The sequence below is a fragment of the Geospiza fortis genome, unplaced genomic scaffold (genome assembly GCF_000277835.1).
Source record: "Geospiza fortis unplaced genomic scaffold, GeoFor_1.0 scaffold10, whole genome shotgun sequence".
In the NCBI taxonomy this organism is placed as follows: domain Eukaryota; kingdom Metazoa; phylum Chordata; class Aves; order Passeriformes; family Thraupidae; genus Geospiza; species Geospiza fortis.
In genome coordinates, this window is record NW_005054326.1 from 5696026 (window position 1) to 5711880 (window position 15855).

The window sequence follows — 15855 nt, forward strand, 5'->3', positions numbered from 1 at the left end:
CAGAGCAGGAGGACATGGAAGTGCCTCCTCACCTTGGTGGGGTTGGTGGAATGGCAAATTGCTCACAGCTCAAGCAGCAGCGTGCAGACTGACAAGATCATTTTTTTGTTTACTAAACAATTAAACTCATTCACCAGAGATCAAGCAGAGCTGCACTGTCATTTGGCACAAAGCTGGAATAGTGGATGAGCCATCACCCACTGAGGCAGTGCAGCTCTCCCTTTCCTGTCTCCCAGGAGCTCCCAGGCAGCAAGCCGTGTCCTTATCGACTCCAGCTCCTTATTAATTCCCTATTGATCTGCTCACTGAGCACTAGGCAGAAATAATATTTTTATCTTCTGTGCTCTTGGCTGTGCTGCCATTGGATTGTGAAGCCTCCTGAGTAGCTTGGGTTTTCTGTAACCTGGGGAGGATGGATCCACCCACACTCACTGGGAGAGCAGGCACTCAGTGAGGGGTACCTGTGGGAAATCATGAAAGCTTGTTGTGAGAATGCCTCAGCTGCTGGTCTGCCTACTCCCTGACATGGAAATTTACAGAGTGGTAATTCATCTTTCCAGGTCAAGCCAGTGGCCAAAAATACCCTGAACCATCAAATTCTGCTCAGGATATTACAGCTACTCCTTCCTTCTCTCTAATCATGGAGATTGGTCTACAATCAGAGCAGTCTGTGAGGAGCTGGTGCCTGTGAAGATGGGGAAACAGCTCTATAGACATAGCAGCTATTTTCTGTGATACCTGGGCATGCTCTGCCACTGTATCCAGCTGAGGCTGCCTGTCCCACACCCAGCAGCTTCTCCACTGCTTCAACACAGCCCCCAGATGCAGGCACCCAGCTAAGAGAGGCTGCAGGGGTAACACACAAACCCTGGCACTGCAGGAAGGGTCTGTCTGTCTGAGGGGAAAACACAGACATCACAGAATGGCATTCTCAACAGAAGAACACAGTGCACTTTTTACTTACACTGTTCTATTGCTCATTACACAGACCCCAGATAATTTCCCTGTGCCAGAGGGGAGAAGAAGGAGTAAATATGAGGAAAATGTAAGTGCAGAGATGCAAAGTGGCAAGAACAAGTAGTGCAGCTTCCCAGTGATGGAGACTCCCAACTTCTGGCCTGCACTTTTGGGTCAAAAAGAGAATGTGCAAGATGAGTTTCACTTTTCCAAACTGCCAGCTAATGCTGAAATTCCTGAAGCAAGTCGAGTGCTAGCACCAAGCACCTAGAGAAGAACAGGGCTGGCTCTGTGGGGCTCCCAGCCCCAACAAGGCTTCAGATGCTCTATAAACACCATCAGCATGAACAGTGCTCTGTAATACAGTGGAGAAAATGTTTGCAATCAGTTCTCAAAACAGACACTCTCATAATTGAAATACTGCAGAGCAGAAAACAGCATTATAATTACAATAAATGGGTGCTGCTGAGTTAGAGAAGATCTTTTGTCTGCAAGTCCCATTTACACAAGCAGAGGCAATGGTGGTAGGAGCAGTTACATTACTCTGTGCACTCCACTGCAGGGCTTGGATAATTTTTGTCAGTCCCTCTTCTTTTTGACTTGCAATGGGCTTTACTGGTAACTTGGAAGAAGTTCAAAGACTAGATACAGGAACAACTGGAGGACTGCAAAACTTTGTGATGCTGAAAAAACCAGCACCTATTAAGCAGCAGGTTAAGGGAGGAGTTGATCACTCTACAGAAAACAGAATTTTGGTAATGGGATCTTCAGTGTGGCATTGAAAGGTGTAAACAAATTCAATGACTGGAAGCTGATGTCAAACAAACAGTCTAAAAATAAGGGAGGACATTTTCAACAGCCAATGTAATTAACCTTCAGTACCATTTACTGATGGTTGTGCTGGATTTTCCATTGCTGGAAACTTTAAAAAAATAGAAGGCTTTTCTAAACAACTTCCTAAATGCCCAGCATGGCAAAACAGAACAGGATGTTGCTCAAAAAAGTTGAAAATTGCCTTCACCCAGGTTCACTCCCTCCTCAGTGACAATGAACTCCTGTCCTCACAGGTCAGCCTGGGTGGGCTAGGAGCCCTTGGAGAGTTTTTATCATAACCCTGTCAGCTGGCCAAAAGACGAAACATACATGTAATTTCTGGAGTTTTCTGTCACATCATATGTCAGGAAAGAACATTTCTTCCACCTCCTGGCATGCCCTACGGAGCTGAGCTCTGCCCTTGCTGTCTGTCAGAGCCACTCTTGACCTTGCCAGTCCTTCCCAAACATGCTTCCATTCCTGAAAACACTATCTGCACGCTCCATGCTTGCCACCACACCATCCCCCAGCCCTTTTCCTTGCATTCATCCCCCAGAGGGGCTTGTCCTTTCTCCCAGGTCCCAAGAAGCAGAGGGGAGAGGTTTGGGGATCTAGGGTGAGCTGCTTGATGCCCTGAGCACTGCCTGGGGAGCAGCTGAGCTGCATGAACAGCAGGGAGGAGCAGCAAGGGGAGGGAAGCTGCTCACAGGGAGTGACCCCATCTGTGTGTGAAGGGAGGGTCCTCCACAGCTACCACATTACAGCCCAGCCCTGGGCCCTGATTTTACCATTCATCTACAACAAGGCAATTCATCCTGCTGCCTCAGCTTCCCCCTGCACGGAACCTCAGCAATGGTATCTGCCCTCTTACTGCACAGGAGCACTTTCAGGATCAATTAGTTTAGCATTCATGCAGAGCTCTGTGGACAGAAGCCTGAACACAAGCAGTAAGTACCATTATTGTTACTGCACTTCAGATGGCTACTGCACTGACATTTTCCAGGCATGCACCATTAACAATTTACAAAGATAAATGGGCCAGGAACCTGAAAATGCATTTAGGACAACTACCTCCTGCTTACCAGCATACATTCAGCTGTGTAAATGACACCTCATCGCTCAACGTGTAGCTATGGTAACATTTCTATCTCATGTACTGAAGTGCACACACACTCACACGTGGAGTTGGAGGGAAGCCAGGCTACCTCATTTCATGACACACAAACACGAGCCAGGGAACTTTCCCAGGCTCCCAAAGCCAAGCTGCTCCCACGGAGCCAGGGAGGAGGAGCACAGCTCACCCCATGCCTATCAGGAAGGAGAAGGGTTAACAGCAGGAGCCCCCCCAGGCCCTGAGGGACTTACTTGAGAGCAGTTTTGTAGTGGTAGATTGCTTCAACGTTTCGGCCCTGGTCTTTCAGAAAATTGGCATAGTTGTAGTGCACCTTGGCATTGTGGGGCAGGGTCTTCACTCCTGAGCTGTGAGGAGGAACAGAAGCAGGACACTGTGAGCAGCCAGGTCACCCCACCCTCCCCTGGGTCCACCTTCTCCTGGCAGTGCCTCCCTTCTCCTGAAAAGCTTGCTGGTATTCCCAGCCACCTCCCGTGCATTTGTGCCAGCACAGCTCATCTTTGAACTCCCAGCTTGTCCCCTGTGCCAAGTGCCCCGGGCAGACATAAATGTGTGGCAGCAATTCAACTCATCCTGGTGGCTGTCACTGCAGGCGCTTCCAGCAGCAGCACTGCAACGCTCCCTGTGGCCAGAGGCCGCTGTGCTCTAAAATCTGAATTACTAAACTGAAAGACCAAAACCTAAATGGTTAATATTTAGAGGGAAAGCATGCAGTACTTCCTAAAAACAGGGTCCCTGCTTAAACCTGAGTGTCATGAAGCATCTTATGAAAATCTTGATTTAAACCTGGCACTGCAGATACCAGGAAGAGGGTATCTTTTCCATGTGCATCAGCCACTAGATGGAATGCATGGCATACTCCAAGTACCAGCACACGTGCACTGCTTAAGGCTGAGCAGAGTGTGCCCAGGGGGTGAGGGCTAATGGGGACTCCAACCCTTAGGTGGCAAAATAACACTCTGGCATTATAATACATGACTGAGGAATATCTGGCTGCACAGCCACCCCATCCCTCCCCTGTGTCTCCCCTGCCACGTGTAGACTGAACTCAACATTTGGAATTAATAATGAGGGCACAAAGACAAAAGCAAGCATATGCTTATTCACTTAATTGAGAGCACAGAAAGCAAGGTACACCTTGCACAGCCAGAGGAAATGCTGCTTCAAGGTTAAACAGAGAAAGAAATCACAGGAGCACATACACTGTGGAAACATTTCCCCTGCAAGAATCCTGAGAAGTCAGTGCTCTGTTTAATGGGGGAATCCTTTCCAGCACATAAGCAGGGGCTCTCTGAGGTAATGGGAAATAAGGATGGATGAATCTGTTCATGTAAAAGCAGACAAAGTGCTGTTTCTTGCTCACAAGCAGATTCCTGCCAGCTGCTCTCTTTTCTACTCCCAGCATCTCGAACCCTGCTACCTCAGGTAGGAAAAGCAAGGACTAGAAAATTCCCAGGTCTTGTTGCTTTGCCTTGCCTGCCTCTCCCATTTAACTCTGGTTAGCACAGAAGTCAATTGTAATGAGACAGGGTCACAGGCAGCCCCTGCTGTGGGGTGCACACCCTCTTGCATGGGAAAAATGCGCCCAGAGCTGCAGAAACCCTTTGAGGGGGATTTCACTGCAGAACAGCACTGAGGAATTGCAAATATGGTATTCTTTTGGTTATCTGCAGCCAGTGGCATCCAGCATCACTAACACCTACTTGTGAGAGCTTCCAAAGCTTCGCCCACAACTGCCTCGCAGAGCTCAGCTCAACACAGCCACGGTTTGCCTTCTAAAATTAAAAGTACACCTTGCATTTGGCTTCCTAATCATCAGGTATTTCCAAATTACTTACTGGGAGCACTACAGGAATAAGACATTTTGTGACTAATCGCTGAATTAAATCAGTTAATTGATGCTATTCTTAAGAGAATGATTTTCTATATTAGTTTTCACAAAGATATACTGCACCAGCAGCAAGTAATGTGTGACTGCTACGGCTGTGTTAATTTCCATTGGCCTTGGGAGCTATTAACTACACACTTACAACCTCTGGGCATTACTGGAATATTAATTCTTATACAGAGAGGGTTTCATTACATCAGCATCAGTGTTACAGGCACAGACATGGCACTCAAAACTGCTGCTCCCTCAGAGCTATGTGCAAGGAGCTGCTCTGCTACAGCCTCTGCTGAAACAGAGCAGGCTGAGCTAACAGTGAGGAGTACATTACACATGCACCAGCACTTCAGTTCTAACGAGATACAGTTTTAACAGCAAGATACATACATTTAAGTATTTTAATTCTGGGCTGTTTTCCTTTAAGTAGAATTTATCACTAATTCCGCTGGTCGCATTTATTAGAACATCACTAATAAAGCTTCTTGCTTTATTAGTGTGCTTCTGCTGGTGGCAGGGGTGACACAGGAAAGGCAGAAATGGGTTTGGGTTCTTAAGATGCTCTTTTCTGCATCACACTGACCTATTTATTCTCCTCACACGGGCAGGGAGGGGGAATGTTTCATTTTGCAAATGCATGTAGCAATGACTGAAGCTGCTTGGAGCCTCTGCACTGGGGGAGGCAGCAAACACAGCACTGGATTCAGAGGGGAATTTTCAGGAGAATTTAGGAGTTAACACTCCTGCCAACTGGTTCCTGACCAGTCGAGAACGCTGTTTGCTCATTGACAGAGGAAACAATGATGTCCACAGTGAAAGCCAAGAAGGAAAGGGTGGAGTATAAATAACAAAGCAGAACAAAATGTTTTTCCATTTCTGCTTCCCACAAGCTCCCAGTCTCTCACAATTTCAGTACAATTTTCCAATGTGCTTTTCCAAACTCTCCTGTTTCCCTGTTCCCCAGCCTGTCACACACATGCCCTTCTGAAAACCTACAGCACCAATCTGGCTCCAGCCAGAAACGAGCCCCCTGACACTGGACGTCACTTCTCCTGAGGATTTCCTTCCCTTCTCACTTCTACGACAGCAGTAAGCAACAGAAATGGAAAATAAACAATAGGCAAACCTTTTTACGTAACACTTCCTCCCCAGGGGAAAACAAAAAGCCTATTAGCCATAAATCAGGGAAATTAAATGCCACTGGTATTTTCCAGCCTCAAATACCAGCATCATCCAAGTTCTACTTCAGCTGGAAAAAAGCCCTGTGATCCCCTCTCTTGTTCTCCTAAGTGCATGTTCTGCTCTACAAGGTGACTGGGTGCAGGGCTGAGGCTTCATTGATTTTCTGTGACATCCATATGAAAAGTGCTCAGTTTAGAAGAACATACCCTGGGAAACCGATGGTGTCTCCTCTGCTTTGGGAATCATTATCATCCACAAAGATTCTCTACAACAAATTATTCTCTGGATGACACAAACAACCACCTCCCTTGGTCTCCTACCCTTGTACTAATTTCACAGATATCTGTGTTGGGCCATATTAAACTATAGAAGATGCCCCAAATGCAATGGGACTCGCTCTTTTCAGCTCTGCCAGCTTTCAGAATTAAAAAAAATAACACAGCAGTAAATGCCACTTTTGGGCTGGAGCAAATTCCTGAAGTCAGCAGACCTGGCTTGGGAAGGGGAGCTGCTGACTAAGAAAGCATCATTTTTGTACAGTTCCTTTGCTGGTTACAGCTGGGTTTCCAGGCACTGTCACAGACGCGGGCAGCGCGTGCGGACGCTTTCCAGGAGCAACAGGAAACATGGCAGCCTGACAAGCCTGGAAAGGTCAGTGCAGAGGATGCAGAGATCGGCCCACAGCTCTCCCCTCCCTCTCCCTGGCTTTAGACATTAACGCTGACCACAGTTTGAGTCTGACCTTCTGGCCTGTGCATTCACTCTAGAGGGCAGTTCCTTAAATAATTAACAAATGAGTCCTCCCTGATCACCTGCCAACACAGGAAGACAAACTGCTTGGGGCTTCTAGAGATGTCTTGGAATAATATGCCTCAAATATCTCTCTATGTATTTGGCCACTTCTGATACTTGTGGTTTACTTGCTTCTCATTTAGCCCTTGCACGCAGGCTTGTGCATGCATGTGGAGATGCATCACTTCCTCAGACAGCAGCAGCCTGCCCCACACTGCTGCTTTCAGCCAGCACCCAGAAACATTTCTGCACCCACAAAACTCGGTCCCTGGGCTGAAGACTGAGTGGCCACAGTGGCCCAGAGCTGGCAACAGTGTCAAAATGGTGTCAGTTTTAAGAAAGGGATGGAATGGGGTACAAGCACAAAGCTAGGAACACAATGAGTATACAAACATCTCCAGGACCAGCATAGAAAAAGCATATTTAACAGAACAGGCCTTTTAAAACCAAGGGAATTGAGACAGATCAATCCTGCAGAAACAAGCAAACAGAGGCACAAAAAGTAGAGGTGAGAGAAAAAAAAGAACTGAGAGGAGGGAAGAAGTAGAAATTAATTAAAGCAGCAACTGGAGAAAGAAGAATGAGGAACTAGGATTGTGAGTAAAGATTCTCCCAGCACACACTTCTTAAAAAAATTCAATACACACAGAGAATACCAAGTAAGGTTGATTATGTCTCCTTTCCTACATCTATAGATTTGCTCTGTATCCTCCTCCTATTCTGTCCATTAAAATTTATTGTTGTTTCACATATCTCCATCTACTTTTCCCTCCTCTCCTCATCAGCCTCCTCCTTCTTCCCCACAGGGGAGATCTCTCATTCCTGGAATGACATTATCTTCTTGCTATACTATTCTTCTTTTGCATTTCCTTCCCATCAACAAGGAGGGTCCTACCACATTCCAGACTTGTGAGAGATGTGTAACACCTATCAAAGAAGATCTTAAAAAGACAACAAAAAGGCCAATAAGGGTAAACAGCACAGTGAAGACAGCTATGAGAAATGAAAACCATTCTTTAAAAAGGAACAGCTACAGAAGGAAAAAGGAAAGGAGCATAAACATCAGCCAGTTAAACATAAACCATAATTAGGCAGACCAAAAGAGATTTAAAGAAAAACTTGCTAAAGCTATCAAAGCTAATAATGGAATACATCAGATAGAGGAAACCTGCCAAAGATCCCCTAAGGCAAATAGATGATGGAGGTCTAAAAGTAGTGCTTAAAGAAGAAAAGACCACAGCAGAAAAGCTACATGGATTCTCTGCACCAGTGCTGCTACAGGGAAACCGAAGGAGCTGCCACACAGGAGCCTTTCCTCACAGGGCAAGACTCAAGAACTGTCTCTGACTGAAGTGGCAGTAAAAGAGGCTTTAAAGCAAATCAACACCCAGAACAGTTATGAATCCATTGGGCCTGGTAGAATGCATCCAGAAGAAATCAAACAGGCAGCTATTAGCTGCGGTAGGTAGCCTATAATTTAAATGAGACTGGCACTAGGGGAATGGAAGTTGATGAACGTGACTTCATTTGGCTCCAGGGAAGGGATCTTGAGGGAGAAACAGACCAGAAAGTGTGATTTTCACTTCAGGTAATTTGGGGAAAACCATAATAAATTGTAATTCTAGCACATTTCTGGATAACTACAGTCCAACAAATAATTAGCCTTGCATACTGCAGAAAGAAGTTATTTGGGAAGCTCTGCTGGTGTTTTATAGACTCAACAGGTATATACATGCTATTGAAACTATGGAAAGCCTTTCTAATTACCCAAATATAGCCCAGTCAATCAAAATCACATACACCAATGTTGAGCACTTAAATGCCCAAAAGGGCATCTCATATAAAATCCCTCACTAAAGACTTCCAATTTCTTCAAGGCATCATGGAGTAAGAGGGGCAGATCCTCTCATGAATCAATACTTGGCTGAAAGACAGCAAGCAAAGAGCATGACTCTAGTTTTTATAGCTAGAGAAGAGTACAAGCAGGGCTCCCAGGAATCATGCAATGGCACCTGAGCTACTTCAGGAGTTCACAAAGGAGCTTGAAAAGAGGGGACACGTTTGCTGATGACACCAATGTGAATCACACTGCAAGACTTAACTACACCTTGTTGCAGAAGGATCTCACAATATTTCAATACTGAGGAAAAAGATGGCACAAGAAACAAAGCGTTGGTACAGACACAAGCATCAGAGAGTGTGTACACACACACTCCAAATCTGCACACTGATTGATGGCTAAAAACCTGGTGTTTCCAGGCACAGTAGGTGTCACGGAATTTGCATTGAGAGTGCTGTGAAATTATCAGTCACTGCTTAGGAGAGGTCATAAAAGACAAGCAGAAAATTACAAACTAGTAGAAGAAGAGAACAAAAACCAGAAAGAGCAGTCCTATGTTATTGTGCTGCAAAGGTGGTTCTGGCCCCTTTCTCAACAGGATGGATTCGAGTATGGAAGTATCCAGAGAAGACTGACAGGAGGAATCAGAAATGGAGAATAGCTTCCATGTGAGGGGAGTACAACACCAGCTGACTTCAGCTTGAAAAGGAGACAGCCTTAGGTGAGGGCATGGAGCTCCAAGGCATGGAAATGCCTTCATCTAAGTGACAAGCTGATGGCTGCTCACAACTCATTCAGCACACCAGAACTAGGGGACACCAAACCAGATAATCAGGCAGAAGGCTCACAGCACACAGGGAAATCTTAGTGTGCACACTCTGTAATTTAACGACAGAGCCCAGCGCACAGGATGCTGTAGAAGCCAAAACTATAAATAGATTTGAAAAAGCAGTCAGAGACATTATGGAAGAAAAGTCCATCAGTGGCTGTTAAGAGCAAAAATAGCAAGTAACTCCTGACTCAGGAAGTCTTTAAACTGCAGATTACTGCAAGCTGGGAAAGAACTGGAGAGCAGCATTATTGTTGCTGGCCCTGTTCTTACAGTGCTTTTTTCAGCAGCTGCTGCTGATTGCTCTCAGGGGCAGGCCACAATACCAGGTGACCGAGCAGGAATTTAAGAGCTCTGCCATCCCCTCAAAAGCCTGGGGCAGACCTGTCTGCTGGTATTGTCCACAAAGAAGAGGGAAACAGCTCAAGCTAAGGCACTGAGCCCTGAGTACTGTCCTGGGCTACCCCAAGTCCCTCCCCGGCGGTAAAGGTGTGTTAGCTCCGGCCCAGAGCTGAACTGCAGCAGGGGCACCACCTCAGAACTGGCAGTAAACAGTCACTCTGCTTTGAATGGAGGCTGGAAGGACAAAATTTCATTTGTATCCAATTAAGCAGACATAACTTTATCCCTCTCTTCTGCCACAAGACCCCATAGCACTCCATATTGTCCCTAGAATGCTCCTTACTAGAAGGAAATGTCCTCCTGTCACCTTCTACAGTTTAACATCATCATTCTTAAACCTGGGAGACCACACCTGTGCACAACACAACACCATATGATGCCTGCAAGCCTGCAAATGGAATTGTCAGATTCCCACCTCCCCTTCAGTAAGAGAGTGGTCCAACTTGGAAACCCTCCTAATTTCCTCCAAGTGGCCAGGTCTGGATTGCTGTGTGAGTCCAGGCCAGTCACCATTGCTTGAACAGCAAACAGTGTTTGAGGGAGCCAGCAGGGAGCTGAGATTGGCTCAGTGGGTCAGTGTGCTGTTAACAGTGTCCAGGTTGTGGGTTTGATCCCATCCCTCTACGGGCCATTCACTTAAGAGCTGGGCTCAATGGTCCTTGAGGGTCCCTTCCAACTCAGAATATTCCACAAATCACTCAGAGGGGAGAAACCCCAGTTCCAGATTTTTTAACAAACAGCCCCACTAAAGAGAGCTCCAACCACTTCAGCAGTGTTTGCTGAAGACCAAAGGGTACACATAAAAGGCAATTTCATACTTTTAGTGCTGCATAAATTAAACTTTGCTCTGGCCAATCAGTTAGGAAATAAAGCTCAACCTGTGTGCAGATCACCTGCGTTTCTGCAATTACTTCACAATTAGACAACTGCTGAAAGCAGCTGGAGGCAAATGCAACACATTTTCTAGCAAAACACAAAATGAAACAGTCTGTTTCAATGCAAGAAAATACATAAATGAGGTTGTTAACAGAGCTGTTTGGCAAAGAGTAATCAAATAAAATGAAATATGGTACATTAAGTTTGGCACTTTGTGGCAGTTTATTTTTGTCATTAGAACATTGCTAAAGAAATTTCAGTATATTCAGTAGCGTTACTATGGCATTCTGGAGTGCTGCAAAAAACTTTTGCAGTGTCTTTAGAAACAAAAGCATAACGCTATCATTAAACCTACAGAATCAAAGTTATTTAAAAACAGCATGTCTTAAAAATGTGATTGTCAGAACCAAAGTTTGTCCATCAGCATGTAAACTGCTGACACCAGTTTTTGCACAGTTGTCACACACCAGAAAGTGCTATTTTATGGCAATAAAATGTTAATTAGATCAACACATCAATAGCACAACTTTTTCTAAAGAAAACTATTCCATGTAACAAAACTACTTTAAACAATATAAAAATGCAAGTATACTCCTGTGGTCACTCCTACCTGAAAAGGGATTCTCGTGACAGCCAGATTTCATTCTGTTTCACGGTCTTCCAAGAGAAGAGCAGCAGCAGCAAAGCAAAGAGGGTTGGAACAGTAATTCTCCATTTATTTAGCCACGTAGACAGCTTTTTTAGGCCGTGGACAAAAAGGATGCAGTACCCCATACTGTGGGGAAAAAAAAAAAAGGAAAGGCAAAATGTACCTAAAGTTATATTTCAAGTGTCTGGTTTATATGCAAGACCATCCACTATTGCATTTATTATACAATTACAGGGGATTTTTGGACTAATGATATTTTCCGGGCTAACAAACTTCAATTCAACAGCAGTTTTCCTCAAGTCACTACACAATTTCCAAATTAATCTAAATGATAGACCCGGATGCCAAAAGTACAGTCACATACATAATATAACCCAGCATAATGGTAGCTTACACCAGCCACAGAAGGCAGCTGCTTTTCTGAACAGCAAGCTAGGAAAGCACCATGTAATAACAGTAATACTGAGCACTACTGGAGCAGTGTGGAAATGACAGGCATTTTAACAGGGGGAAGCCTCCAAACAATCCCAGTGGTGGCTGCTATTAATTCCAGTTTACAAATTGAGAAGCTGAGGCAGGAGAGTGAGTGCTGTAGTCAATGCTGCTGCAGGAGCAGGTGACAGAGACCCCCAAAGGGCAGAAGTGCCTCTCTGGGTATTGCACTTTTACAGCAAGGCCAGCCCAGAAGAGCTGAGATGTGCTGGCAGATCTTCCTTGCTGCCCTCCCATGAACTGACACACAGCCACCTCCAGCCCCCAGCACTTCCATGGCTCTCCATGAATAACTACTGCGGCATTTTCACAAGCCAAATTTGGACTGAAGTTTTACTCCTGAATAAATTTACATCAATTTAGTAATTATTTACCTTAATACAAGGGTTATGTTAATTCCTCCAATGATGTCCCTCTGAGCTGGAAATTCAGTGCTTTTGGTTGCTGTACTTTATAGTCACTAATTCTACTTGTAATTTTTACAAGGAATTTAAATTTCTATTGCTCAACAAATTTCATTAGCTTATCTAGAACACTTCGGGTTACTTAGCACCTGATTTAGTATTAGACTTAAAGCCTATCTTAGTCCAGGCAGCTCTCCGTGATGAAATAAGGGAGCAGAAGGATCTCGAATAACACTTGGGGATGATCAATAAACAGGGACAAAAGCACAGCACAAACACTGGCACCCCTTGAACCCCAGCTGAATCCACATTTAAAAGCAGGCAGATCATTGAGAGATCACTGCACCTGCCCACACTCTGGACAGACCTTTACAGGCTTTCCTGGTCTGTACAGAGATATTGGAGCAACTTCCCAGTAAGAAGGCTACGAGGTAAGAAAAACCAGGAACAAAACTCCCCTGTCAGAGGTGACCTTGCAGGCAAGCATGCAATATGGTGAAAGTCAATGTGGAAATCAGAAAAAGGAAAATGCTCCATATTTGAGAAGCTCCGTGTGTGCTTCTTGGCATGGTTTCCCTGCCCTCCTGGAGAGCTGAACATTGCTATTGCTTAGGCTTCCCAAGGATGGAGAAGGACAAGAATTCTTCCTGTCACTGAGGAGAAAACCTGCCTTTCTTGCACATACTGATTAGCAACACTGCATTGTCTCTGGCACAGTACAGGTGCCTTACAGAACACTGAGAGAACTACAGACATACGGGGCAAATCCAGAGACAACATCAGATCTGCTGGTCATTCTGTTTCACTTCTTCACTGCTGTTTTTGAGTTCTCCCATTCTTCAGAAGTGGCAACCTATATATTTATGTTATTTATGCTTGCACTTTGCTGTAACACATTTCTTGTTGTACTTGTGCTGTTTTTTTCATGAACTCTTTTGCACATATATATTTATTGCACCTACATTAACTGCAACCAACATTTAGAACTATAGAGTTGTTTATGCCAAACAATCCAGCCTTTACAGTTATTGAGCCCTACTTTAAAACCTCTGAAAAGCTAATATCAGTAATAATCCCTCCCTTTCCAACAAGAAATGCCTCAAAAGTCTGCAGATGGTTTTCACTCTGTTATTTTTCCTTTCCTCAATTTTATCCTTCCCTTGGAATTAATTATCTGAAATAAATATTATTTAATTGCTTTAGCACAAGGCCATTTTCAAAGTAATTTCCCTATACCCTCATGCATTCAAGAACAGACCCTTCCTACAGAAACAAAAATGCAAAAGTCAATGTCTTGGTATTTATGTCAAATCCTGTCCCAGCTGTTGGGAATTTCTGCCTTAGCAGCAGTACTCAGGCTGAGGCACAGTCAGCATCACATTACACCTCCTCCAGACCCTGTGATCTGCTCTAAACAAAACAGAATGTGCACAGCAATGCATTAAAGCATCTGTCCAAAAACCATAATTATATTACTATTGTTTCCTAGTTCCAAAGCCACATAATCTGTCATACCTTACTTCACTTGTTTCACACTAGACCCAACAGTCCCAGCACAGAAATTAACTTTATCACAGTGACCATTTTGAACCAGTGAAGCACCAAACCTGCAAAGATGGAGCTGCTGCAGCAGCGACCTGCCCTGACAGTCACTGCACCTGGAGACCTCCCCCCACCCCAGGTTCATCCCTCTTCCCTTGATCCCGGCCTCACCAGGCTTCAGAGGAGCCCTTTGAAGCTGCTCTGACTTTAATCCAGCCAGCAGCAGCCCCAGCAGTTGTAGCCTGGTGGAAAGAGCCCGTGCAGGTGAGGCTGCACTCGAATGATGAAGGGAACTTGCCAGGTAATGCCTCCTCTGTGGTTAATTCTGCTGTGACCCTGCCACTGCCTACAAACACAGAGAACATTTCCAACAGATTTGCTTTTCTTCTCAGAGTGATGGGGGACTTGACTCCGTAACAAATCTTACCACTGGCCCGCCAGGAAATCAGGTTTTACTCACACATACAGGAAAAAAATAAAAAGAAAATGTCTCAAAAGGACCTTTCATCAAAGACTTGTTTGCTGCCTGAAAAACTCACCCTTAAGTACTACATTCCAGACATCTCTGTAGCTAACTGCATATATATTGAGGATGCAGGGTTTTGGGTTTGGGGGTTGTTTGGTATCTTAGTTAACTCTAGCATTTCCTAGGGAGGGAAACATTTCTCCTGAAGAGCTTTTCTCTCAGCATCGCCACACAAGCACTTTTCTGAAATACTTTGCAGCAAAACCAAAACAATAGGAAACAAGCAAAATCCCCAAACCACCTTCCTAAATCCATTTTCCACTGGATTATTGTAAAACTGCTAGGCTTTTTTTTCTTTTCTTTTGGCTTTTGTAGGATAAGCAACAGCCTGCTACAGCAGTGAGAAGTCCATGCCACCTTGGTCCCTGGGGCCCTGAGAAACAGCCCACCAAGTTCACATGGCAGTAGATTTCATGTGGGCTCACAATGAGCATGCATTACAGGAGAACCTGTAACTTCAGGAATTCCATGAGGCAGCAGAAAAGCTGGGCAAATGGACAAACAAGCCAATGGTTTCATGACTCCTCACGGTTTCAGACTCCTGCAGTTTTAAAGTGGCACTTTAGGCATGCCCTAAATCACAGCAAGGGCTGAGGGCCAGGCAGCCCAGCAGGGAAACCCTCTGTGCCACTGCCATGTGATTCTGGCAGACTGCGCACAGGGAGCTGGGCGATGACACAATTTTGTCCATCATTTCTGTGGTTTGTTAATATCGTTCCACCTGTAAGCAAAGTGATAGGAGGCACAAGCAGATGGGAATGCAGTGGCATATAGACCTTATTTCCCATGGTGCTCTATATGCATTGCCCTATTAAAGCTAGAGCTACAACAGCACATATTTAATATCTGCAAACACATCTTGGCTAATTAGATTGGAAATTCAACCTTTCCTTTGGCCATTACAGCTCCTTTCCCATGGCAAGGCTGTTCCTGAGGGTGCTTGTTTCTCCCTTTTCAGTAAAAGTCAGGAACGGTTTCACTGCATTTGGCTCTTGTGGTGATGGCATTTCATCAAAGCCACATGTGCCACAGCTCTGGATTATCAGGATGCTCTGCTATAGCACTCTGCCTGCAGCAGAAACCATTTTACCTCCTTCACAAATTGCTTGGAGACCTGCTGCTGTGGAAAACTCCTGAAAAGCAAGGCATGTTCTGGTCATGCTTTCTGCTGCATTTTCCAAGTTGTGGCTTTGCACAGTGCATGGTCAGAGCAGGCTGAGAACTGAAGTTCTGAGAGAACCAGCCTGGACACCAGCAGCTGCAGTTCCAGCCTCTTCCAACTCACCCAGGTAGGGCTGGAAAAAGGAGTTTAAAAAGGGTGGTAGAAACTATGCAGAAAAGATGCTTTCCTCACACTTTTTAATGGTAATTTTGTGGATGTCAAATCTTGTGAACTAGCTGCTTGGGGTTTTTAAAAACTGATTTAATCTCAACTACACAAATGTAAACTTGGAGTAAATCCACTGATTTCATCAAAGCAGTTACTCCAGATTTCATAGCTCAGCCTAGATAAGAATCCAGATGCATCCATGCATAC

General features: G+C 44.9%; 1 protein-coding gene across 1 annotated transcript in view; it reads right to left on the reverse strand.

Annotated features, from left to right (window-relative positions):
* TMTC1 (transmembrane O-mannosyltransferase targeting cadherins 1) overlaps window positions 1–15855 on the reverse strand; it is a 143913-nt gene that overhangs the window by 38476 nt on the left and 89582 nt on the right. The window contains exons 11-12 of the mRNA XM_014307034.2: window positions 11316–11480; window positions 3136–3249 (exon numbers count right to left, since the gene is read on the reverse strand). Of these exons, the coding sequence (XP_014162509.2) occupies window positions 3136–3249; window positions 11316–11480 (279 nt within the window). The remainder of the gene's footprint in view (window positions 1–3135; window positions 3250–11315; window positions 11481–15855) is intronic.